Source organism: Carassius gibelio, chromosome B5 (genome assembly GCF_023724105.1).
Source record: "Carassius gibelio isolate Cgi1373 ecotype wild population from Czech Republic chromosome B5, carGib1.2-hapl.c, whole genome shotgun sequence".
Classification (NCBI taxonomy): Eukaryota; Metazoa; Chordata; class Actinopteri; order Cypriniformes; family Cyprinidae; genus Carassius; species Carassius gibelio.
The window spans coordinates 19,905,169-19,930,741 of NC_068400.1; the positions used below are offsets into that span (position 1 = coordinate 19,905,169).

At 41.4% G+C, this 25,573-nt stretch overlaps 1 protein-coding gene across 1 annotated transcript; it reads right to left on the bottom strand.

Moving 5' to 3' along the window:
• Positions 1–312: 312 nt before the first annotated feature.
• Positions 313–20,192, bottom strand: LOC127957129 (guanine nucleotide-binding protein subunit alpha-14-like). The gene is made up of 7 exons (XM_052555516.1): positions 19,886–20,192; positions 17,866–18,050; positions 17,610–17,764; positions 7,561–7,689; positions 7,348–7,477; positions 7,085–7,238; positions 313–1,597 (listed from the first exon to the last, which is right to left on the bottom strand). The coding sequence occupies exons 1-7, from the start codon at positions 20,004–20,006 to the stop codon at positions 1,407–1,409; spliced, it is 1,065 nt and encodes a 354-aa protein (XP_052411476.1). The 5' UTR covers positions 20,007–20,192; the 3' UTR covers positions 313–1,406.
• Between the last annotated feature and the right edge of the window lie 5,381 nt (positions 20,193–25,573).

Sequence of the window (25,573 nt, forward strand, 5' to 3'; positions counted from 1 at the left end):
GATACACACATTTTTCTGTTAAAATCATATAATCATAATTGCATACAAATATTTTAGGACTTAATATAGAAAACATTAACGTTATACACATGAACAGACTTCTGGTCTCCATATCTTGTTTACCCATTCTATTTCCTACATTATTTATTTTGTCCACTTTTAATACTAAACAATGCATAAATAATACAAGAAATTCTGCATTAACACAAGCTTAATTGTCATGTGATCACAGAAAAAAAAAAAAATTAAAATGTAATTAAACAACAAAAAAAAAGATTACTGTAAGATTTTCTTTTGCAAGTACGTAAAAGTAGCAAATATGAAATATGTATATGAAATAAATAAATAATTGCTTGACAGAATTAAGTGTTAAAATGCATTTGACATGCAATGTTTTATTTTGGCTCATGCACTAAACACAATATTGCATGTTTTGCAAAACTAAGTAACGTTTTATTGACATGCTAAAGTGTCACACATCAATTTGCGTCTACCTAAAGAATCACATTAGAATTAGAATTAGTCACACTAGAAATTTTAACTGTACATAGAGTAAATATCTACAAACATGTTATTTTGAGAGTGTAAAGACTTGAAACTATCTGTACTGAAGTATCTTTCTTTTATCCATGTCAGCGTTGGAGAAACTATTTGAATAGCAAAGACAGTGGCTACAATTTATTTGCATGGATTCAAAGTCTGTCTTTTATGCCAGCCTGTCTTAATTCATATTTCATTCAAATCTTGTGTGGAAATAGAATATAATAGCACATACTAACTAAGATGGCCACATGAAGTGTCAGTGATAAAAGAAAATAGTCATTTATTTGATGCCAAATATTTAAGGTTTGACTTTGGGTAGATTTTGCTTACTGGGAAGTTTAGGAATAGGATATGGATGGGAAGTAGTCAGGGCTGTGAAACGTAATTTAATAATAATTGTTAAACTGGTTTTTGTGTTGTTATAGAATATTTGATCAATTTTATTATATTCTTCTGTGGGCCTATAAAGCATGATTTGGGTTTTAATAGCCTACAGTTGTAAAAATGTCCTTATGAAGGAAAAAAAGCCCCTGAAAATACATTCCAAAGGATAAATATTGTCCCTAATAATAAAGTTAAATGGACAATTCTCGCCAAAATGAAAATTATTTTATGATTTACTCACCCTCGTATTTTTCCATACCTGTATGACTTTCTCTCTTTGGCAAAACTCAAAATTAGACATTTCTTTTTGGGTGGACAATCCTTTTAATATCGGCCAATGCAGGTATGGTAGGTAACACACTAAATTCACAGAATATAGTTTGCCATAATCCCAGTGCTCACATACAGATCACATTAATATTTTCACTGAATCAGAGGTCAATGTAGCCATATACTGTATGGAAAAGTATTTTTGCCATTTAAATCAAGTTAAAGTCAATGAGGTGGTTCCTCACAATGGTCTTCTTCACATCGTCAAAAACATAGCGGATATTTTTAGTGTCGGTTGCACAGGTGAAATGTGAATAGATGTTTTTATGTGTGTCCGAGTTCTGCTCCTCATACATAGTCAAGATGAAGTTCATTGCTGCGTCTGCATTCTTTTTAGGGCCTGTGGAATGAGCAGATAACATAGATTACATAATTACAAAATAGTTCCATAGTAAGCAAAAAATACTTTAGCAGTGTTGGGCTAACTCACATTTATTTTTATGTGAATCTTTTGGTTGGGTGGACTTTTTGGAATGCATGGACAAAAATTATGAAAGAATATGAAACATGTTTTAAAACCTGTGGATTTGCGATGACATGTGGGTGAGGAAATTATGACATGATTTTCATTGTGTGGTGAAGTAAAATGTATTTCCTTTTCAGGAACTCGAGCTGCGTCGAAAACGCTTTGGGGAACGCGTTTAGCATGAGCCACTCTGAATATCATATCTAATCTGTTTTATTGAGAGTGAGGAGTCACGTGCCGATTTGGGTTGATTTGGGAGGGGTCTGCAGGATACGCAGCATTTCAGAGATCTTTAATTTTTGTGTATTTATTTTGTCGGCGGAACAGATCGAGACGGATCTACGAATACGAGAAAGAAAAGGAAGAAAACAAAGCAATGCAAAAACATAAGGCGAAAGAAATGGGACCTTACAGGAACAAACTCACACCAAGCGCAAAACAGCGGTGTTTGGAGAAGCTCTCAGGCATCCAAAATATCGACCCATACGAGCTCCCTGCAGCGGCACAGAGACCTGGAGCATTTACCTCCATGCACACATATGGACATTGTGAATTATATTGTTTACGATGTAAGTCACCCTGCATTCACGCTGTTAATGGCTTTAATCTAAACAGGACATTTACATCTTGCAATCACACATTTAACTACCCTAGCTAACCCAGAACTGGTTTGTCCACTTTGCAGCCCCCAACACAAATACCTGGTACAGTATGTGTCACTGGGCTAAAATCAAATAATAACTAAACATACACAGCTTTAGCCTACATCAAAACATGTTGGAAACGTTTGTATACATTGAACATCTCGTTACAATCTAGTGTTTACGAAACAGTCGCAGTTAACTACTTTGTCATTTTGGTCAAGAAATGCATTCTAAATGCAATGTAATTACAATACACTAAAACACATGTGAATATACTTACTTTGGCCAGTACAACGCTGTTTTCATCACCTGCTGTAGATGGACCCAGCAACAGCAGAAAGCCTCGTAACTTTCCAAAGACTTGTGGCTTTTAAACTCCTGCATTGTGTAGTAACTTAAACCAAAAACAATATGATTCCCAATGTCCATATGTGTGCATGGAGGTAAATGGTCCAGGTCTCTGTGCTGCTGCAGGGAGCTCGTATGGGTATATTTTGGATGCTTGAAAGCTTCTCCAAATACCACTGTTTTGCGCTTGGTGTAACCTAAAAAAAACTGTATTCCATTGTTCCTATGTTTTCCATATGTATCGTGAGAGGTACTGGAGCAGTTTTTAACGCAGCAGTAAATTCCAGGCATGGTAAAACAGTGCAGAATTGCGAGAACCTCCTCTACTACCGAGTTAACAACACATGTTGTTACATGTGTTGTTTAAACATGTAAACAAAGTTTTGCCACCGGTATCCTGCTAACATGGCGGAGACTGTGATATCCAGGGAGGGGCTTTGTGCTATGACAACAACTCCTCATTCTCAATAGAAGAGCGTGACGTCACGGGCGGGGTTGACGTAAGCGGCCAGGAAGCTATAAAGGCATGAGCCGCGCAGCTGGTGTCAGCTTCATGTATTTCAGCAAGCGCTCTGTGTGTGCATATAATTCTGTCTTGTCAGTATTATTCATTGTTGTTTGTCACTATTAGCTCCTCAAAGAGTAAGCAATAGTCAAAGAGCAAAGCTAAGACGAGACATCTGAAAGGCGAATCCAGATCGCGTTTCAGATTGTGTGTTCATCACGAGTGGGGATACACGGTCTGTGCGCGGTCTGCCTGGGATCGAGGCACGCTGTTTCTGCTCTAGAGGGAGCCGACTGCCTGCACTGGTACAGGCCAGTGTGGACGCTTCGATCCCGGAGGACTCTTCTCGAGAGGGAGTCTTCGCCAGCGTTCCTCGCTTTCCCGTTTTCACCGAGGCGGAGCGATGCCTGCACTCGCTGGGTTCGCAGATAAGAGCTGCTGGAGGGTATGGAGCGGTTCCTTCCCCCTCTGTGAACTCACAGCTGCAACTACTTATCTCCGAGGAGATATTGTTTGTGTGACTAAGCGGCTCACGTGTTGCCGAGGCAACGCGTGTATTACATCAGTTTCAGTTTTAATGTGAATCTTACCAAAACCAGATCATCTTTACTCGTCTGATTGGTTAACTGCATTAATTCTGAGGAATTAAATTCAGTATTTATCTGACTATGAGATCTTAGATATGAATTATATCAACCAGGCAGACCGTGTTTACTTGTCTGATTGTTTGTTTGCATTAAATTCTGAGGAATATAATGACACTTATCTTACTCCGAGAAATTATACTGGAGGGGCTGCTGGGCGGGAGCATCGCTCTCAGTCTATCGTCAGAGCATTGCCGCCCACGCACCCCCACGTCAGGACCGGAGGCTGAAGCAACACTCTGAACCATGGTTTTTCCCAGCCTAAGGCGGATCTGAGGGCCATACTTCAGGCTGGGAGGCACTCATCAGAGGGGTGTATGGGTCCTGCATACAGTAGGAAAAGGCTACCGTATTCAGTTCGGCTCTGCACCACCGATATTCAACGGGGTTACCCCGACGACAGTCTGCCCCGAGCAGGCTCTGGTTATGGAACAGGAAGTGAAAACACTATCAGAGAAGGAGGCCATCGAGGTGGTCCCTCCTCAAGACAGGGAGTCCGGGTTTTTCTGCCGGTATTTCATAATTTCAAAGAAGGATGGGGGTTGCATCCGATCATAGATCTACGGGTCTTAATTCGATCTGTTATGAGACTGAAGTTCAAAATGCTCACGATCACGCATGTTGTAGCTCAGATCAGGTCCGAGGACTGGTTTGTCAAAATAGATCTCAAAGATGCATACTTCCACATATCCATCCTTCCACAACACAGGAAGTTTCTGAGGTTCGCTTTTGGGGGCGAAGCTTACCAATATCAAGTGCTTCCCCTCGGCCTTGCACTCTGGCCCTGCACGTTCACAAAATGTGTAGGTAGATGCGGCTCTGGTCCCCCTGCGCATGCAGGGCATCCGCATTTTCAACTATATCGTCGATTGGATGATTTTAGCTCAGTCAGAGCATATTGCGGCTTGGCATTGAGATGTCATTCTCGCACATATGGGGAAGCTAGGTTTGAGACTGAATGCCAAGAAGAGTGTACTTTCTCAAGTTCAGAGAACCACCTTTCTAGGCATAGTATGGGATTCGACCACGATGCAGGCACGATTGTCCCCTGCTAGTATTGAGTTGATCCTCATCTCAGTCAAGAGAGTAAAAGGCCAGTCACTCACTGTCAAACAATTTCAGAGATTGTTGGGTCTGATGGCAGCTGTGTCCAACGTGATACCTCTTGGCCTGCTGTACATGAGACCCCTACAGTGGTGGCTCAAGACCAAGGGATTCTCCCAGAGGGGCAATCCACTTCGGACTATCAAGGTCACGCGGCACTTCCTCTGTGCCTTTGACATGTGGAAGAAACCTTGGTTCTTGAATCAGGGCCCGGTGCTGGGAGCTCCTTGTCTCCATGTAATACTAGCAATGGATGCATCCCTCACTGGTTGGGGTGCGATCATGAGTGGCCACCCTGCCCGTGGTCTGTGGAGCTGTCGCCATCTGACATAGCATATCGATTGTCTAGAAATGCTAGCAGTTTATCGTGCACTGAAGCACTTCCTCCCAGACCTAAGGGGTCACCATGTGTTGGTGCACACTGACAACACATCAGTGGTCTCTTACATCAACCACCATGGAGGTCTGTGTTTGTGTCCCTTGTAAAAGCTGTCGCACCAGATCCTTGTGTGGTCCCAGAGCAAACTCCTCTCATTAAGAGCAGTATATATTCCTGGGAAACTAAATATGGGAGCAGACACACTGTCGAGGCAGGGGTCAAGGCCTGGGGAATGGAAGACATGGGGAGTTTTTGGCAGAGCTCAAGTAGACCTCTTTGTGACTCAAGAGACATCACAATGTTCCCTTTGGTTTTCTCTAGTTCATCCAGCTCCTCTGGGACTGGACGCTATGGTACAGACCTGGCCGAGGCTTTGTCTGTACGCCTTTCCCCCTATTGCTCTGCTCCTGGGAGTTCTGGTGAGAGTACGCCGGGACGGGGTCCGTCTGTTATTAGTAGCTCCGTTCTGGCCGGGCCAAGTATGGTTTGCAGATCTGGCCTCGTTTCTCGATGGCTCTCCATGGGAGATACCGATCAGGACAGTCCTACTCTCACAGGCACAGGGCACGATTCACCCTCACCTGGAGTTGTGAAAGCTGTGGGTGTGGCCCCTAAGGGGGCACAACTAATAGCATCCGGTCTCTCAACGGAGGTTGTTGAGACCCTCTTCCAATCCAGGGATCCCTCAATGAGGAAACTGTATGCCCTGAGGTGGAAACTCTTCACCTCATGGTGCTGAGACCGCCAGCTAGACCCAGCAAACTGCCCAGTTGGTACAGTTCTGGAGTTCCTACAGGCCAGGCTCTCTGCAGGGTTGACCCACTCCACGCTGAAGGTTTACGTAGTGGCCATTGCCTACCATGCCCTTCTCGATGGTCAGTCTTTGGGAAGACACCCCTTAGTTACACGTTTCCTCTGCGTTGTGCTGAGTCTGAGACCTCCAGTACGGTCCCGTATTCCCCCGTGGGACTTGGTTGTGGTGTTAGAGGCTTTGTGCAAACCTCCATTTGAGCCCATTCAAGATATTTCAGACAGACATCTGACAATTAAAGCCGCCTTTCTGTTGGCCATTACCTCTCTGAGGAGAGTAGGACGCTTGCAGTTGCCCCTACCTATCTTGATTTTTCAGTTCCTGAAGAGGAACGTCTCTAGGTTACGTATGTAACCCTAGTTCCTCTAGGGAAAGGCTCATGCCTTTATAGCTTCCTGGGCGCTTACGTCACCCTGCCCGTGATGTCACGCTCTTCTATAAGACAGATTAGATATGATATGATATTCAGAGTCGCTCATGCTAAACGCATTCCCAAAAGCGTTTTCGACACAGCGTCTCGTTCCCTCGAGAAACTTACATACTACATACGTAACCTAGAGATGATTTATTATAATATCTCAAATTTATTCATGGCTTTAAAATAGCTTCCCCAACACAGCACTTATCTTTTGTGCAATAATTGACATGTATTAATATTTGTTAATCAATAAACAGCATAAAATAAAATCAGTCTGAGAGTTTGTCTTTTTCATACATTATCACTGTCTCACTCTACTAATTGTTTAATTTTTTTACATTTTTATACCTAAACCGAGATAAATCTGCCAGTTTGGTAAGACAAATTATCATAAAAAAAAACAAGATATCTATGAAAGCCTTATGCTGTGCTGCGTCTCATGTAAATGTTTGTTGTTTCAATGAAAAACAAGATAAAAATGCATAAGCTGTGGTTTTGGCACTCCAACCTCTGTATTGTGGAAAATAGTCTACAAGGTGTGACTTTGAGATCTTCTCCTTCAGGATATCTGTTTTATTGAGGAAGAGGATGATAGAGGACTCCTGAAACCAGGGGTAGGAGATGATTGTCTTAAAAAGTGCCTTACTCTCCTCCATGCGGTTCTGGGGAGGTATAAAATCACATCAACAGAATTTAATCATCTACAATGTAATGATGCAAAATCTCAATAACCCAGAAAAGCTACTAAGAAAATGTAGGGAAGTGTCTAACCTCATTTGCACACTCATACAGGACCTGGTCGTACTCACTCAGAGCCACCAGAAAAATGATGGAAGTAACATTTTCAAAACAATGGATCCACTTCCGTCTTTCTGACTTTTGGCCTCCAACATCGACCATTCTACAAAAACAAGAGGTTTTGAATTATAAAATGGGTCACAGTCTGTTATCCTTCTTCACACCACCATATAATTATAGAGTTACCTGAATATGACTGTCTGGAGGTCAAAGATGTACTCAATGATGCCTGTGGTTGGAATTCTGACTCTCAAAATATCCTGAACAGTTGGCAAGTAACAGGATGCAGATATTCTGTCAAATTCATCAAGGTAACTAGTAAACAAAACAATAAGAAGAAAGAGAATAATAAAAAGAAGAAGAAATAAATAAAACACACTTTGAGAAACCATGTAGATTACTATTGCACAGTGACAGTATAATATATATACACACATACACACACACAAACACACACACGTTTGTTTTTGTGAAAAGTGGGGACATTCCATAGGCGTAATGGTTTTTATAATGTAGAAACTGTATATTCTATCGCCCTTCACCAACCCTACCCCTAACCCTCACAGGAAACTTTGTGCATTTTTACTTTCTCAAAAAACCTCATTCTGTATGATTTATAAGCGTTTTGAAAAATGGGGGCATGGGTCACCCTCTCCTTGTAATACCTGTGTAATACCCATGTCATTATACAAAGTTGTGTCCTGATATGTCACAAAAACATGCCCACTGCTGTTCAAATTTTTTTGGATCAGTAAGATTTGTAATGTTTTTTAAAGATTTTTCTTATTAATTAATTTTAAAAAATTAATTTATTTATTATTATTATTATTATTATTATTATATATATAATTGCAATATAAAAACATTCTAACATGCTGATTTACAATCAATGTTGGAAACAGTTGTGCTGCTTAATATTTTTTTGGAACATGTGATACTTTTCAGGATTCTGTAATTAGTTTAAAAAAGCACACCATTTGTTCAAAATATTAATTTCATGTTACAATATACACTACTATTCAAATGTCCAGGGTCAGTAAATTCTTGCTTTCTTTTTTTTTTCATGATATTATTACTTTTATTCAACAAGGATGTGATAAATGGATACAAAAAGTGATAGTTAAGACTTATATTGTTGGAAAAGGTTTTTATTTTGAATAAATGCTGTTCTTTTTAACTTTTTATTTATCAAAGAAAAAAGTATCACGTTTCAAAAAATTATTAGCACAACAGTTTCCACACTGATAATAAATCAGCATATTAGAATAATATACTGTGACACTGAAGACTGGAGCAACGGCTGATGAAAATTCAGTGCTGCATCACAGAAATAGAAAGTAAAGTAAATGAAAATGGAAAGTGATATTAGAAATTGCAATAAAGTTTCACAATATTTTACAACAGAGGCTAGGGACACAGAGGTAAGCGAGTGTGGTATAGTTCAGTAATGTGAACAGTAGACCAGACAACAAGGGAGTGTGGAGAGCGAGCAGATAAAGGGGAGCTTGACGAGCTGCAGCAGGTGCGGGAGATTAGAACTGATTGGTAATTGGTGATTGTGACTGTGATTGAGAACTGAGACTGAGGTGTGAGCTGGGGAGGATTCTGGGACATGGAGTCCAGAGCTGGTGAATGGGGCTCTCTGACATATATAAATGCAAACACTTGCATGTATTTAACATCTTTGCAAATGTATTAAAAATAAAAGATTTGTCAGAGTAGAAGTAAAGTATAGTGCAGCAAAACTTAGAGATAGCCTTAATAAAAAAAAAACCCAGTCCTGAGCATTCAGAACCTTATACTGGGTAGAAGGTTCACCTTCCAACAGGACAATGACTAAGCACATAGCAAAAGTAGCTTATAGACAACTCTGTGAATGTCCTTCAGTGGCCCAGTCAGAGCCTGAGACTGAAACATAGTATATGAGCGGAGCGCAGAGTGGAGCGGTGTGATTTTGACTGGAGTCAGGAAGGGATTTTTTAAAAGTTGGAGTGCTGTGGTTTTCCCTTGTTCCACCACGAGTACAATTCATGCCAACGGCCTGTAATATAACTGCATATTTAGCAACAATGAATTGTTAAACCTATTTAGCTATAACTTGATACAGATGAATCACTCAAATCAGAAGGTTGTAATGACGGAAATAGCCGAAAGGGAAGTTATAGGCCAGTTCTCAAGGAATTTGTCTATTCCTTTTACTAAATATTTTTTGGTGAATGCATGATTTAAACAGGTACAGCACATTCACATGCAATCGATTTAACAATAATGAATTTTTTTTTTTTTTTTTTTTTTTGCACACATTGGCCTAAGCCACTTTGAAACACTCCTGTTATTTTATTTTTATATTTTAATTTTAATATAGGCTACGTTATGAACATAACATTTCAAACATACTGAAATACTATAACCACGGAGCAAAGGTGGAGCGCTGTTTCTGGTATCAGTGAACGTGGAGTGGAACGGGAGCTTGAAAAGGTGAACCCAGAGCGGAGCTGGAGTGGAGTGATTATTAAATGCTCGGAACGCATATGGGGAATTGTTGACACTCCACTCCGCTCCGCTCACATACTCTGGATTGAACCCAGCCAAATTTTTTAAATAAACCTGAAAATGTGCATCTGCCCCCATCCAACCTGACAAAGCATGAGAGGAGAAGTGGCAAGGAAAAGAATGGCAGGTAATTGTCATATAATGATGTGAAATGTTTGTCGCATCATACACAAAAAGACTTGAGGCTGTTAAGGTTCTTCAGTTAAATATTTAGTTAAGGGTATTAATACTTACGTAATGTACGTATTTCAGTTTTTTTTATTTTTAACACATTCACGAGGTTGTGCCAGTTCTGTTTTTGCTTTGTCATTATGGTGAATGGCGTGTAGATTGATGTGTAAAAAAAGTAATTTAAAGCCGTTTAACATAAGGCTACTTCATAAAAAAATGTGGGGAAAAAAATGAAGGAGAATGAATACTTTCACAAGGCACTATATACAGTCAGGTCCATAAATATTGGGACATCGACACAATTCTAATCTTTTTGGCTCTATACACCACCACAATGGATTTGAAATGAAACGAACAAGATGTGCTTTAACTGCAGACTTTCAGCTTTAATTTGAGGGTATTTACATCCAAACCAGGTGAACGGTGTAGGAATTACAACAGTTTGTATATGTACATCCCACTTTTTAAGGGACCAAAAGTAATGGGACAGATTAACAATCATAAATCAAACTTTCATTTTTTAATATTTGGTTGCAAATCCTTTGCATTCAATTACAGCCTGAAGTCTGGAGATCAATTAGACATCAGCGTACGCTGGGTTTCATCCCTGGTGATGCTCTGCCAGGCCTCTACTGCAACGGTCTTCAGTTCCTGCTTGTTCTTGGGGCATTTTCCCTTCAGTTTTGTCTTCAGCAAGTGAAATGCATGCTCAATCGGATTTAGGTCAGGTGATTGACTTGGCCACTGCATAACATTCCACTTCTTTCCCTTAAAAATCTCTTTGGTTGCTTTCCAAACACCAAACTACCCGGAAGACCATGGAAAACAACTGTGGTGGATGATCGAAGAATTCTTTCCCTGGTGAAGAAACCCTTCACAACAGTTGGCCAGATCAAGAACACTCTCCAAGAGGTAGGTGTATGTGTGTGTCAAAGTCAACAATCAAGAGAAGACTTCACCATGTGAATACAGAGGGTTCACCACAAGATGTAAACCACTGGTGAGTCTCTAAAACAGGAAGGCCAGATTAGAGTTTGCCAAACAACATCTAAATAAGCCTTCACAGTTCTGGAACAACATCCTATGGACAGATGAGACAAAGATCAACTTGTACCAGAGTGATGGAAAGAGAAGAGTATGGAGAAGGAAAGGAACTGCTCATGATCCAAAGCATACCACCTCATCAGTGAAGCATGGTGGTGGTAGTGTTATGGCGTGGGCATGTATGGCTGCCAATGGAACTGGTTATCTTGTATTTATTGATGATGTGGCTGCTGACAAAAGCATTAGGATGAATTCTGAAGTGTTTCGGGCAATATTATCTGCTCATATTCAGCCAAATGCTTCAGAAATCATTGGTCAGCGCTTCACAGTGCAGATGGACAATGACCCGAAGCATACTGCGAAAGCAACCAAAGAGATTTTTAAGGGAAAGAAGTGGAATGTTATGCAATGGCCAAGTCAATCACCTGACCTAAATCCGATTGAGCATGCATTTCACTTGCTGAAGACAAAACTGAAGGGAAAATGCGCCAAGAACAAGCAGGAACTGAAGACAGTTGCAGTAGAGGCCTGGCAGAGCATCACCAGGGATGAAACCCAGCGTACGCTGATGTCTAATTGATCTCCAGACTTCAGGCTGTAATTGACTGCAAAGGATTTGCAACCAAGTATTAAAAAATGAAAGTTTGATTTATGATTAATCTGTCCCATTACTTTTGGTCCCTTAAAAAGTGGGATGTACATATACAAACTGTTGAAATTCCTACACCGTTCACCTGATTTAGATGTAAATACCCTCAAATTAAAGCTGAATGTCTGCAGTTAAAGCACATCTTGTTCGTTTCATTTCAAATCCATTGTGGTGGTGTATAGAGCCAAAAAGATTAGAATTGTGTCGATGTCCCAATATTTATGGACCTGACTGTACATATATAGTGTTCATAAATGTTAGTAGTAATCTCCTCAGAGTTTGACTGTTTTGCTATTGCAGGGGATTTTAAATTTTACTTTGATGATACAGAAAACAAAACTACAAAATAAATTAAAAACACTTTTGACCTGATTCAGCATGTGCAAGGACCCACACACAGTCGAGGACATACTCTAGATTTAATCATCAGTAGAGGTTTAAACATTTCATCCATTGATATTTAGGATGTAGCACTATCTGATCACTTCTGTATTTTCTTTACTCCTGTAATAGTCAGTAAGAAGACTGGCAGACAGAAGAAAAATCAACAGCAGCACAGAGTATAAAAAGACTATGCAGAAAAGCTGAGTGGATGTGGTGGAAGACAACTTGAAATTCACTAAAGCAACTATAAATACAGCCTTCACGCTTTCAATGTGGAACTAGCCACAGCTAGACAGAGTTTCTTCTCAAACCTTATAAACAGTAACTTAAACAACCCTCACACTCTATTTGCTACTGTTGAGAGACAGAAAATCCCCCCAAGTCAGATTTCCAGTGAAATGCTTTCCGACAGCAAATGCAATGAGTTTCAGGAAGGCAATTAGCACATCCTCAAGTTATGCAGAGGTCAGACAGATTCGGACACAATATTAAAAAGAATATACTATTTTTGAAGCAATTGATAGCAAAATTATGGAAGAAATAGTGCTATCTTGACACACTTCCCACATATTTTTATCAAAAGTGTGCTAAACTGTTTAGAAGCAAATCTCTTAGAAGTGGTGAACGTCTGTCATGGTTCATGAATCGGCTGTCTCATACTGATGTGTCTGCGTGAGTGTAATTGTGTGGGTGTGGTTACTCGTTGATTAGTGTCACCAGCTTTCATTAATTCCAGTTCCTTTATATGCCCAGTAATTTCCCTCTCATGTTATCGGATCGTTGTGGTTGTTCCTCGGTGTGTGTCCTGTTCTCGTGCCTCAGCTGCTGTTAGTTCTTCGTCTGGATTTCGTCAGTTCTTCATGTCATCTGGATGTTCCACGGCTCCTGGGTTTTCTCAAGCACGCTCTTCACCGCACCACCACCACATCGCCATCCCGTCCCTGCTTCGATTGCCACCTTTGTCCCCGACCTTGTGTCTTTGCATCTGACCTGCATTCAATAAACTGAGTTTACATGCATCTTGCATCCTCATGTTATTTCAGCACAGAATGATCTCACCAGACCATGGATGCAGCAAGCACGTCCCAGCTCAAGGACTTCATCGGTCACAGCATCTCACTTGTGGACCAACAAGAGGAGAACATCTTCATCCAGCGGGCCACTTCATCCACTCCTGTCCGGTAAAAGAGCAGGCCCGGTAGTAAGTATGAGGCTACTATCGGGTGGGATCTCCGCTGAGAAGACCTCATCACCACCATCGACCCTCCTCCCCGTAAGACTAAGATGGCAGACGTCGATACACTGCACCATCGCACTCCTGGTTTCGGGAGCGGAGGGTAATTTCATGGACTTCAAACTGGCTATTAAACTTCAGATCCCCATCACTCTTCCCCAGATTACTCATTCCACTGAAAGTATCACCCTCATCACCTCTGGCAATCACACAGAAATCATCTCATTTCTACTCATGGACTCACCACTTGCACCAGTGGTTTTGGGACACCCGTGGCTTTCCAAATACAACCCCCCGGGTCGACTGGTGCACTGACACTATTTCCACATGGAGTAACCACTGTAATGAATCCTGTTTAGTGTCTGCCTGTCCCTCTGTGTCTGGTTCTGTGTTTCAGAGTAAGGCAGAGGATTTGTCTGACGTGCCCGCGGAGTACCTCGACCTGAAGCAGATGTTCAGTAAGTCCTGTGCTGCTTCTCTCCCTCCGCATCATTCCTATGACTGTGCGATAGATCTACTGCCAGGTAAAACTCCGCATAGGGGCAAACTTTACTCTCTTTCTCTTCCCTAGAGGGAGGCCATGGAGAAATATATTTCTGATTTTCTGGCCTCTGGGTTCATCCAGCCTTCCTCTTCTCCTGAGGGGGCAGGGTTCTTTTTCATTGGGAAGAAGGATGGTTCTCTGTGACCTTGCATTGACTACCGAGAGCTGAACAACATCACGTTAAAGAATTATTATCCTTTGCCGTTGATGTCTTCAGCTTTCGAGAGGTTGCAGGGAGCATCCATTTTCACGAAACTGGACTTACACAATGCATATCATTTGGTTCGCATCAAGAAGGGGGATGAATGGAAAACTGCTTTTAATGCCCTTCGGGCTTTCCAACAGCCCAGCAGTTTTCGTAGGCACTCGTGAATGACGTGTTGGGAGACATGGTAGATCAATTCATATATGTTTACCTGGATGATATATAGATTTTTTCTTCGTCTCTCCAGGAACACGTTGAACACGTCAGACGGGTGCTCCAGAGACTGTTAGAGAATGTTTTTTTTTTGTCAAGGCGGAGAAATGCTCATTTCATGCACAGTCTGTTCCCTTCCTAGGGTACATCATCTCTTCTGTGGGAGTGCGCATTGATCCTGACAAGGTTAAGGCTGTGGAAGATCGGCCAAGTCCAGATTCCAGTAAGGCCCTACAGTGGTTTTTGGGGTTCGCCAATTTTTACCGGAGTTTCATTTACAACTTAAGCCAACTAGTTGCACCTCTGACTGCCTTGACTTCCCCCGAATGACATTCAGGTGGTAGAACATTATCGAGGCAGTGTTCACCAACCTCAAAAGTCGCTTCGTTTTGGCTCCCATTCTTGCTACCCATGATCCCACATGTCAGTTCGTGGTGGAGGTCGACGCGTCAGAGGTGGGAGTAGGAGCAGTGCTTTCACAACGCGCTTCCTAAGACCACAAAATGCATCCCTACGTGTTTTTTTCTCATCGACTATCGCCTGCCGAACGTAATTATTACATTGGTAACAGAGAGTTGTTGGCAGTTAAGTTAGCGTTGGAGGAATGGCGTCATTGGCTAGAGGGTTCAGGGTTCCTTTATCGTTTGGACTGATCATAAGAATCTTGAATACATCAGATCGGCTAAGAGACTCAACTCCAGGCAGGCTCAGTGGGCTCTTTTTTTCGGACGTTTTGATTTTGTTCTCTCGTGCCGCCCGGGGTCCAAAACATCAAACCCGATTCTTTGCTCGTATTTTTGATCCATCTGAACGGCCGGTCACTCCCGAGTGTATTTCACCTGAGAAAGTTGTCATCTCCACTCTGGTATGGGAGGTCGAATCAAATTCGATGGGGTCATTGCTCCAACATGGCTTGTCATCCAGGAGTCATCTTGTCATCCTAGTTTTCTAGTTAAGCAACGATTCTGGTGGCCATTAATGGCTCGCGACATTCACGATTTTGTTTTGGCTTGCTCAGTCTGTGCCACTGGTAAGACATCTAACCAACCCCTAGACAGGCTACTTCAACCGCTGCCTGTCCCTGGTCCCATATCGCTCTAGATTTTGTCACCGCCCTCCCGCCCTCCAATGGCATGGCGGTTGTTTTAACCGTAGTGGACCGGTTCTCGAAGGTGGCACATTTCATCCCCTTGCCCAAATTACCTTCAGCCAAGGAGACAGCGGTCACAGTCTTAGATCATGTCTTTCGGTTACATGGCCCCCGATGGACGTGGTCTCTGACAGGGGTTCCCAATTCGTATCCAAATTTTGGTAAGAATTTTGTAAGTTACTGGGGGCCACGGTCAGTCTGTCTTCGGGCTATCATCTCCAGAGTAATGGTCAGTCTGAACAAGCCAATCAGGACCTCGATAGAATGTTGCGATGTTTGGTTGCCAAGAATCCGTCATCCTGGAGCCAACAGCTTTCCATGGTGGAGTACGCCCAAAATTCGTTACCAGTGTTATCCACGGGCCTCTCGCCATTTAAGTGTAGTTTAGGTTACCAGCCACCAATTTTTCAGAGTCTTGAATCCGAGGTTGTGGTCCCCTCCGCTCACGCATTCGTTCAGAGCTGTCGCCGTACTTGGACTAGATCCCGTGAAACTCTACTCCAAGCGGGGGGGGGCGCATAAAGGCCAAGGCCCATCGCAACCGGTCAAAGCCTCCCGTTTACGTTGTGGGTCAAAGAGTGTGGCTTTCTACCAAGAATATTCCTCTCTGCTCCATGTCTAACAAGTTAGCTCCCAAATTCATTGGCCTGTTTCCTGTCACCAAGATTATTAGTCTGGTGACAGTCTGACTCAAACTCCCTCCTGCGTACAGGAGAATTCACCCCACCTTCCATGTGTCTAAAATCAAGCCCGTGTTTTATTCTCACATTAATCCACAAGCCCCGGTCCCAGAATTCACATTCAATAAAATGAGTTTACTTGCATCTTGCATCCTCCCGTTATTTCAGCACAACGCCTCACTTCTTTCTGGAACTCTTCCACAAATTATAATTATATAAATAACAAAATTATAGAAGGGGTAGTTTTTAATCAGCTGAACAAAAACTTAAACGCAAATGGATACTTTGACAATTTTCAATCTGGTTTCCGACAGCATCACAGCACAGAGACAGCGCTCAATAAGATTACATTCTTTATTAAATTCTGATTCTGGCAAAATAACAGTGCTGGTATTACTAGATCTCAGTGCTTCTACAGAGACTGGAAAACTGGGTCTAACTTTCTGGGATGGTACTCAAATGGTCATACTTAGATGGAAGAGGTTATTATTTGAGTATAGAAGAGCATAAGTCTAAGTTGACATCCGAGTCCCACAAGGCTCAATTCTTTCACCACTCTTGTTTAGCCTGTATATGCTCTCACTAAGTCAAATAATGAGAAAGAACCAAATTGCCTATCACAGCTACGCTGATGATACCCAGATTTACCTAGCCTTATCTCCAAATGACTACATCCCCATTGACTCCTTCTGCCAATGCATTGATGAAATTAACATTTGGATGTGCCAGAACTTTCTTCAGTTAGACAAGGAAAAAACTGAAGTCATTGCATTTGGAAACAAAGTTAAAGTTCTCAAGGTTAATGCATACCTTGACTTTAGGGGTCAAACAACTAAAATTCTAGTCAGGAATCTTGGTGTGATTCAGGAGACAGACCTTAGTTTCAGTAGTCATGTCAAAGCAGTAACTAAATCAGCATACTATCATCTAAAAAACATTGAAAGAATTAGATGTTTTGTTTCCAGTCAAGACTTAGAGAAACTTGTTTATGCCTTTATCACCAGCAGGGTGGATTATTGTAATGGGCCCCTCACCGGCCTTCCAAAAAAGACCATTAGACAGCTGCAGCTCAACCAGAAAACGGCTGTCAGAATTCTGACTAGAACCAGAAAATCTGAGCATATCACACCAGTCCTCAGGTCCTTACATTGGCTTCCAGTCACATTTAGGATTGATTTTAAAGTACTTTTACGCATTTATAAATCACTCAATGACCTAGAACCAAAATACATTGCAGATATGCTCACTAAATATAAACCTAACAGCCCACTCAGATGATTAGGATCGAGTCAGTTAGAAACACCAAGGCCTAACACAAAACAAGTGGAATCTGCTTTTAGTAATTATGCTGCCTGCAGTTGGAATCAGCTTTTGTCATTGTGAAAAATGTAATCTTTAGTGCACTTACTATTTGGCCGAGTCTGATAACTGGAACTCTCTCCTGCGTTCAAAGCATTTCTGCAGACCTTGATCTTTCCACACACTCTTGATGGCTTCAGCATGTTTAGGCTCCAGTGACTGTACTGTTTGAGGCATCACACTGTTAAGCATTGCAGCATGTGTCTACAACACACATAGATAAGATTTTAGTTATGAGGAGAGAGCTAAAATATTTAACATGTCTAATAAAACATATACTTTGTCTCAGAATTCCTGGTGCATACTTTGTTTTTTCCATCAACAAAAGAAATGTTTAGGTGCTCCATGGCTTGAAGAAGGCTGTGAATGGAAGAAAAGATATTCTGGAACACCAGCTTGGCATAGGCCCTCCTCTCCTCCTCTGTATAGCCACTCCCATGAATGATTCTCATCTGCTTGATGAAAGTACTCTTCCCGCTCTCCCCTGTGCCTGTCAAAGGATATGGAACGATTTTGTTGTGAGATATCATGCATTACTATATGAAAAGTTTCATTTGAGAGGTCTTTCCATTACCAAAAATGAAAATAAGATTATTGAAAATAAGTACCTTACTTAAACCTTACTCTCTTAAACCTTCTTTTAAAGCTTTATCTTTTTACAATCCAATACTACTCCTACTAGAGCTACGTATGAATTTGTCTCAAAAATCCTGAAGTTTGCATTATTGATTCAGATTCAGATTACATATTCAGATTTGGTATTGCATGAAATACAGCTTGGTCATTCCTCAAAACATCTTCCTTTTTTGTTACACAGAACAAAGTCTTTAACAAACATAAGGATGAATACATGACACCATTGTCTTTTTTGGGTGAACTATTTCCTTCTAACTAATAATGTAAGTGTTCAAACTGGTAGACTGCAGACAGTCCTTCATCAACTGAAATTTTCATACAAGAATATGTCGGGAAAGTATCTATACACTCGTGCTTATTTTTAGAAACGCACAGAGACCTGCCATAGACACCTAATATGGATTTCCTAATTTGCATGTTTGCTTTAGGATATGAACATTGTGATTGTGTGATCAGAAAGGTCTGCCAGTAAGGTGTAAATGGTTTGAATATGATTTGTTTTAATATGAAACCATAGTTAAACAACTATATTTAGAAACTATAATTTAACAAAATAGTCTATACAATAAGTTGTTTAATAACTTGTGAATTAGATTATTGTGATGAGTATTGGTTATTACTGACTAATGTTTTATTTTTGTGTCTCTCTTTGTGGTCCAGTCAACTTTATTTATATAGCTCTTTTAAAAGTACAGATTGTGTCAAAGCAGCTTTTCAGTATTAAAATAGGAAATAGTGTGTCAGTAATGCAAAAGGACAATAGTAAACAGGTCAAATTCTCAGTTAAAGTCTGTTCATCAATGATTCATTCATGTCATCGCCAAGCTCAGTTCAGTTCAAATAATATCTGTGCAATCAAGTCGATGATCATCAAAAGTGTAGTTTGCTTCAAAACTGAATAGTAGATAAAACCACACAGAACACCAAACTCAGTCTCTTGAGTTTGATAACACGTAACCAAATATGATGCCACATGCACCCATACAAAAATAATTTTGACATTACAGTGCTGGATGTCAATGATTACTGCCAACTATTACATGCCAGACAGGACTGACAATTGGGAGTTTTGCTAAAAGGGTGGAGATTTGTTATCATGGTTCAAATGAGGAAACACTGGATAATCTCAATCATCTGTTCTTCTATTAAACTGGCATGGACTCAGCCGATTAGAAACAAACTTAACCAAAAATATAATGTGAAATGCATAAGTACATATCAAGGAAAACATAAATTAACAAACACATAAATAACTGCTTATGTTTGATATGATGCAAGTGCACATATAGGACATGATGGAGCTGATCCTATCAGTAGATCCTACGCTAGGAATTCACACATTGTTCCTTTTTGCATTATATTTGCAAATATCTCGACATGCTTACTTGCATTTTAGTTTCATTAAAAACAGAAAATAATGCTGTGCTGTGTGAGAATGAAAGGCTTTCCATTGATATACTTTTGCATATATTTGCATGTGACCACTAACAGTCCGAGGAAACATGTCACCTAAACATTTGAAGTGTGAATTCTGTGAGCCTTATAATTAATGTATAAAAGCTTTAGTACATATCATCTGGCAATTTAATCGATTTATATGCTGAACAACTTAATTACACTAACCACTGCAAATTTTCTAAAATAAATCTACATACATAAAAAAAGAAAAAAGAAAAGAAAAGTGCATACCTAAAAGCAAAAGTTTCAGTTGTCGGGATGAATCCTGCTTGTCCATCTTAAGCTGTCTCTCAATTTCTTTGTGAATCCTGATCCTTTCTCTGTCTTCACCCGACAAGCAGCAGTCCCCCATCCTGAACAGCTTAAAACTTCTCCAGTACTTTTTGCAGTTAACACATTCAACAAACACTTACCAGTGTTAAAAACTCGTCTTAAATAAAAGCTATTGAAACACCCCTACCTCAGGACTAACCTGATGTACTGTAATTTACAGGTACAGTTTCTTCCTTGTTCAATGGATGAGGTGGGTTGTGTCACATATGGCATTAGTTTCCTTTTCCCTCTAAACCAGTCTCCATTGCTCTCTATTAAAACCAACAGGAAAAATCATGAACATGGGAGGTGAAGAATGCCATTTTAAAATTGTAAATTGTGTAACATTCTCCTGTGGAACCCAACGTTTTAAAAGAATGTCTAATTCACGAGTTTTGGTACCCATTGACTTCCATTGTATCAACAAGCAAATAAGAAAGAAAGAACCAATCTTTTAAAATCTATCTTTTTATGTTCCACAGAAGAAAGAATGTTGTACAGGTTTGGCATGCCATGAGGGTAAGGGTATTTTCTTCTTGTGCACCTTGTCCAAGTCTGAAGATCATGTTGCATACAAGGAACTTGTTGTAGCATTACACCTCTTTCTCAAAATGACACTAAACAAAACTGGTTTGTTGACTGATTTTATAGGGTTTTTGGGCACTTTTCAGATGGTCAGACTGATCCCAAGTAAACGCCAGCTTAGCCAGGCTGGGAGACCAGCTTAAACAAGCTTAAACCAACTAAGATAAGCAACATAGACTGGTTTAAGAGGGGTTTTTTTTTCAGCAGGGCAAAATCATGCAGAATTAAAATTTTAAGATCTTTTATCAAATTTGAAACTACCAGAGGCAGAGAAGATACAATAGCAGATGGTTATCCTCTAATGTGAATAGAGTACATGTCCTCATTAAATCATTTTATTCAATGAGCTTAAACCACTTGCTTGGCCAAGGACGTGCAAATGTCACCCAGACAAACAGCTTGCACATCCATATGTAACTAGATAGTAACTGTAACTAGACCGAAGCCAGTGCAGTCAGGAGCACTGTCTTTAGCGACAGAAACTTATGCTCTACTGACTGCAGGGGTGCGAAGGGCTACTCCTTCAAACGCATCAGGACTGTGGGGAGATCCCAATAAGGTACAAGGTGGGGTGCAGATGATTCAGCCTCCTCGCACCCCTTAGGAACCTGATGACCGGGTTGTGCTTCCCTACAGGCTTGCCGTTCATTGCATCGTGATGCACGACAATAGCAGTGACATACACTTTGAGGTAGGAGGGAGACAGCCTTCGCTCCAACCCTTCTTGCAGAAAGGAGAGCAACAGGATCGGGTATCTACAAGGGTAACAATCGATGAACAGGTTTCACTTTAGTACAAAAGCATGTCTTGTAGAGAGCGATCTAGCTGAAATGATGGTGTTTACTACCCCTCAGACAGGGAGTACAGAACAGCTGGCAGTGGGGTGTGTCTAGAGAGGCAAGCAAAGGTCTACATGGTCTACCTGAACATCCCTGAAGTGTCTCCAAATGAGCTGGAATGCCTAGGGGTGGAGTCGCCATTCTCCCGGAAAGGTCAGGCTGGTGTTAGAGCTTGTCGGCTGCTCAGTTGAGATCGCCTGGAATGTCAAGGCCCGAAGCAACCTCAGATGCATCTGAGTCCAAATGAGGAGATGGCAGGCGAGCTGTGACTGCCCTGGTGGTTGCAGTTGAAGCAGTGCAGTGTAAGCAATACTGCTAGCAACTCGAGTCAATTGATGTGCCACTGCAGTCGAGACCCTGTCCAGGTGCACGATGCTGCCTGCCCATTGCACATGGCCACCCAGCCTATGGCAGAGGAATCTGTTGAGACAAAAACATGCCTGGACACTTGCACTAGGGGAACTCCCACCCGAAGAAAGGCAAGGTCCAAACATGGCCTGAAAGTCTGGCGACAGGACGTTGTGAATGAGACCCGGTGAGTGCCGCGTTGCCATGTCCATCTCGGGACTCGGTCATAAAGCCAATAATGAAGAGGTCTCATTTGAAGCAATCCGAGTGGCGTGACCATGGCAGTGGATGCCATATGCCCCAGGAGCAGTGGGGGCTGGTCAATAGGGGCGTTCGGGCTAATGAGTGTCTATGTAGGTACAAACACTTTTGAAAAACATGTGATTTGAGGCTAAGCTCTAATTGGTATTGGTACATTGATGCTAAAAGCAATGTACAGGAGAGCTTTTTTGAGTTTATTCCTCTGCGTTCAACTACAGCACTAAAAGAGCATCTTGCTGTCATCCTTACAGAGGGTGAGAAGAATAAACTCATCTCCCAAGCGTATGATGGAGCCAGCGTAATGAGGGGTGTCACTGAAGGTGTTCAAAGGAAGATGCAAGATGTGTACCCAAATGCCCATTACATCCACTGCAATGCACATCAACTCAATCTGATAATGCAACAGGCCACTTCTCACATACCCAAAATGAAAAAAATTTATTGGAGGATTTGCCAGCTCTTTCTCAAGGTCACCCAAGCACACCGATGTCCTTGATTAAGTAGTTGGCCATAGACTACCAACATCAAGCAGAGTCAGATGGAACTTCCACAGCCGTGCCATCAATTCAGTGTTTGAGCACAGAGAAGACCTCATCTGCTGTTTTCAAACTATACGAGACTCAGGTGACTTTGACCTTGTTACTGTCAGAGAGATCACATCATCATGCCACATGTGAACCTCCTTTATGGCAAACTCCAGGAGAAGGAAATAGATTCAGTCCACATCAGGGTGAGCATCTTTCAGTTCCAGCAGGAAATACAGAAGATCAGGTAGCAGCTTTATTCCTTGTTTCCCATTTATTATTATTATTATTTAAATGTTTTCTTGTTCCTTTACAGAAATTCTCTCCATTCCCTGGTTGACCAAAGCAGTGAAGGTGGTTCAGAGCCGAAGAGTAGCAAAGAGTAGATCATTAAGACAAAGAAACATTTAAATAAATAAATGAATACAAATAGTTATAATAATTTGACCATTGGTTTTGATAACTTTACTTTGAGAGGATTACTATTCCATGCAATAATAGTGTAATCACCAAAGACAATTACTCACAGAATGAAGGTAAATGAAACAATGCAGTTTACCTTGTTGCTAATTCATTTGTTGCAAGCACAATGGCTTGTGTAAATTGTACAGTTATACAATGACCATGTCTTTTTTCAAATAAGAGTCTTTAAGTGTCTCATTATAGAAGTATTATATAAAAAAGTTTATTAAAAAAAAGTATTTTGGAGATCAGTTTTGTTAATTATAAGCTGATTATATTGGGCTTTATGAAACTATAATAAATGTATATGCATTTTTTATATACTGCAAGGCTATCTTTTTAACCATTTAAACTGATCAAAAAGGATTTGCTATTGTTTGGTTTCCTCTTGTGGACAACATTAGTATTACAGCCTTCATTTCTGAGTTTGATTAAAATAAATGTCTGGTGTTTTAAAAATCAGCTTTAACGCCATTAGCATCAGAAGTTCATGAAGCTTGACATGTTTACTAAGAATGAATATGTTTATGAAGAGAAATTATGGATTCAAACACTAAAATACTGGTCTCCCTTTAGAATCAGAATCAGAAAGAGCTTCATTGCCAAGTATGCTGCTTGCGCATACAAGGAATTTGTTTTAGTGGCATAAGCTTCCAGTACACAGAGACAACAACACACAGACAAAAAAAAAAAAAAAACGAAGAAAAAAAAGAAAATTGTCATGTTGTCATCACTACATAATTTTTGTTTTTATCCTTTACTGCGTAGGTCTGTGATACCATACTTAGACACACATTGGAAAGGTTCTCCTTCACAGAACACCTCATTATTGCCACTGTGCTGCAAGCAGACAGGTTTGAACAGTACAAAATGATGTTGCCTGAAGATGCACTGAAAAGGAGTTTGAAGGCCTATCCAGTGCTCGACGGGAGTAACCTGAAAACAGAGCTTAGTCTCATCTGCTGCAAGGAAGAGTTCAGAGCCTGTTGTGGTGCTTTGGACCTCCTCTAGCTGTTTATGGAGAACAGTCTTGAGGAAGTCTGTAAGAGACTGTAACTCTCCTAAAGATTCTTGTAACCACACCCATGACCACAGCAGGAGCTGAGAGATGCTTCTCAACCTTGAAAAGAATTAAAACTTTTCTGAGAAATAGCATGACCCAAGAGAGGCTGAATGCCCTGGCTATGCTGTCAATGGAGAAGAGACTGGTGACGGAGATGGCTGACTTTAACCAGAAGGTCACTGAGCAATTTGCAAGCCAGAAAGAAAGAAAAGCTACATTTATTTTCAAGTAGTGCTACAGGCCAGTGATTAGGCAACATTTTAGTATTTATTTTCTTGATTACTTCATTACTGATAATAAACCCAAATTGAACTAAAATTAGTTGATTTGTGGTTAGGTTAATTGCATGTGTCAACAGTCGTAAAGCTAAGTCGGTTATGATACATCCTCACCTGATAAATGGCTTTACATTCTGATTTTTCTGAACACTTTGATTTTCATTTGTTTGCAACCACCAAGCATCCAGCCCAAGAGCCTCTGAAACAGTTCTAGTGGGACTGCCCTTCTGAGCTGAAATTACTCCAGGAGGTTCGGCATTGACTCTTCAAGCTCTACTGAGAGGCATGCTGGAAGAACACATTAAAAAATGTGTTTCTGTGTCAGCATCCTGAACGGGAGCCTGTGGAGGGCTTGATTCAGAATGCACAGGTCCAGGATTGGTCGTAATCCACTACCTTTCTTAGGTACAATTGCTCTATTGCGTCCTTCGCCAGTAGGACTGTGATTTCCACTCACAACATGGGAGCATCCTTGTTCAGCACAGAGGTGAACCGAAAGCCCGTGAACTTGGATGGACACCAGGTGAACTGAATTGCATGGCCGAGTTTGATGGTTCTCGTGAGCCAGCGAGTGGGGTCCGAGTGTGTAGTGCGACACTTACCTGGCTCCACAATTGGGCAGGGGGCTGCATGAGAAAGCATCGCATTCCTCGAACCAGGTCTTGCTGCCCACTGGCGAAAGGAGAGAAGGACGGTAGTGTTGAGGCTGTGTCTCGTACACTGCCATCCTCACCCTCTTGGGAGAATAGGAAACTGATTTTTTGTTGAATGTTTGGGTGTGGAGCCAGTGGTGGAACAAAACAAAAAGGAAACAAAAGCTTCTCCACCCAGACCTCCTCCGGGAGAAGGAGTTGTACGGTCACCATCTCCTGAAGAGCAGGATCCAGAGTGTCCAGGTTGCCCATCTCTTGCTCTGGCGCTTTAATGCCGCTTTCCTGCAGTCAGCTCCACACTGTGTGAAGGCCACTGCTGAGGACTAGCTGGAGCAGAGGTGGAGGTAGCAGAAGGGCGCCCTCCGTGATGAGCAGGCAGAGAAGAAGGGTCAGAACTACCCTCAAGCAGCTGCATCAACACTTTGGCCTGGCAGACTTGCAGGAGGGCTATGGTACGCAGGGTGGAGGTGGCCTGTACAGCAGCTCGGTAAGCCTTGGTTGTTAGAGCGGACGAGATCTTACAAGCTCTGGACAGGAGGCGTGGATTACCCCATCAGCCGGTAGTGCTCTACGGGCAAAGCTGCATCGCAATAC

Coding starts and splice junctions, on each gene's coding strand:
- LOC127957129 (XM_052555516.1), bottom strand. CDS start 20,006: ATGGGGGACTGCTGCTTGTCGGGTGAAGACAGAGAAAGGATCAGGATT. Junction 17,765..17,865: donor TTGTTGATGGAAAAAACAAA/GTATGCACCAGG, acceptor TGTGTGTTGTAG/ACACATGCTGCAATGCTTAA. Junction 7,239..7,347: donor TGTATGAGTGTGCAAATGAG/GTTAGACACTTC, acceptor ATACCTCCCCAG/AACCGCATGGAGGAGAGTAA.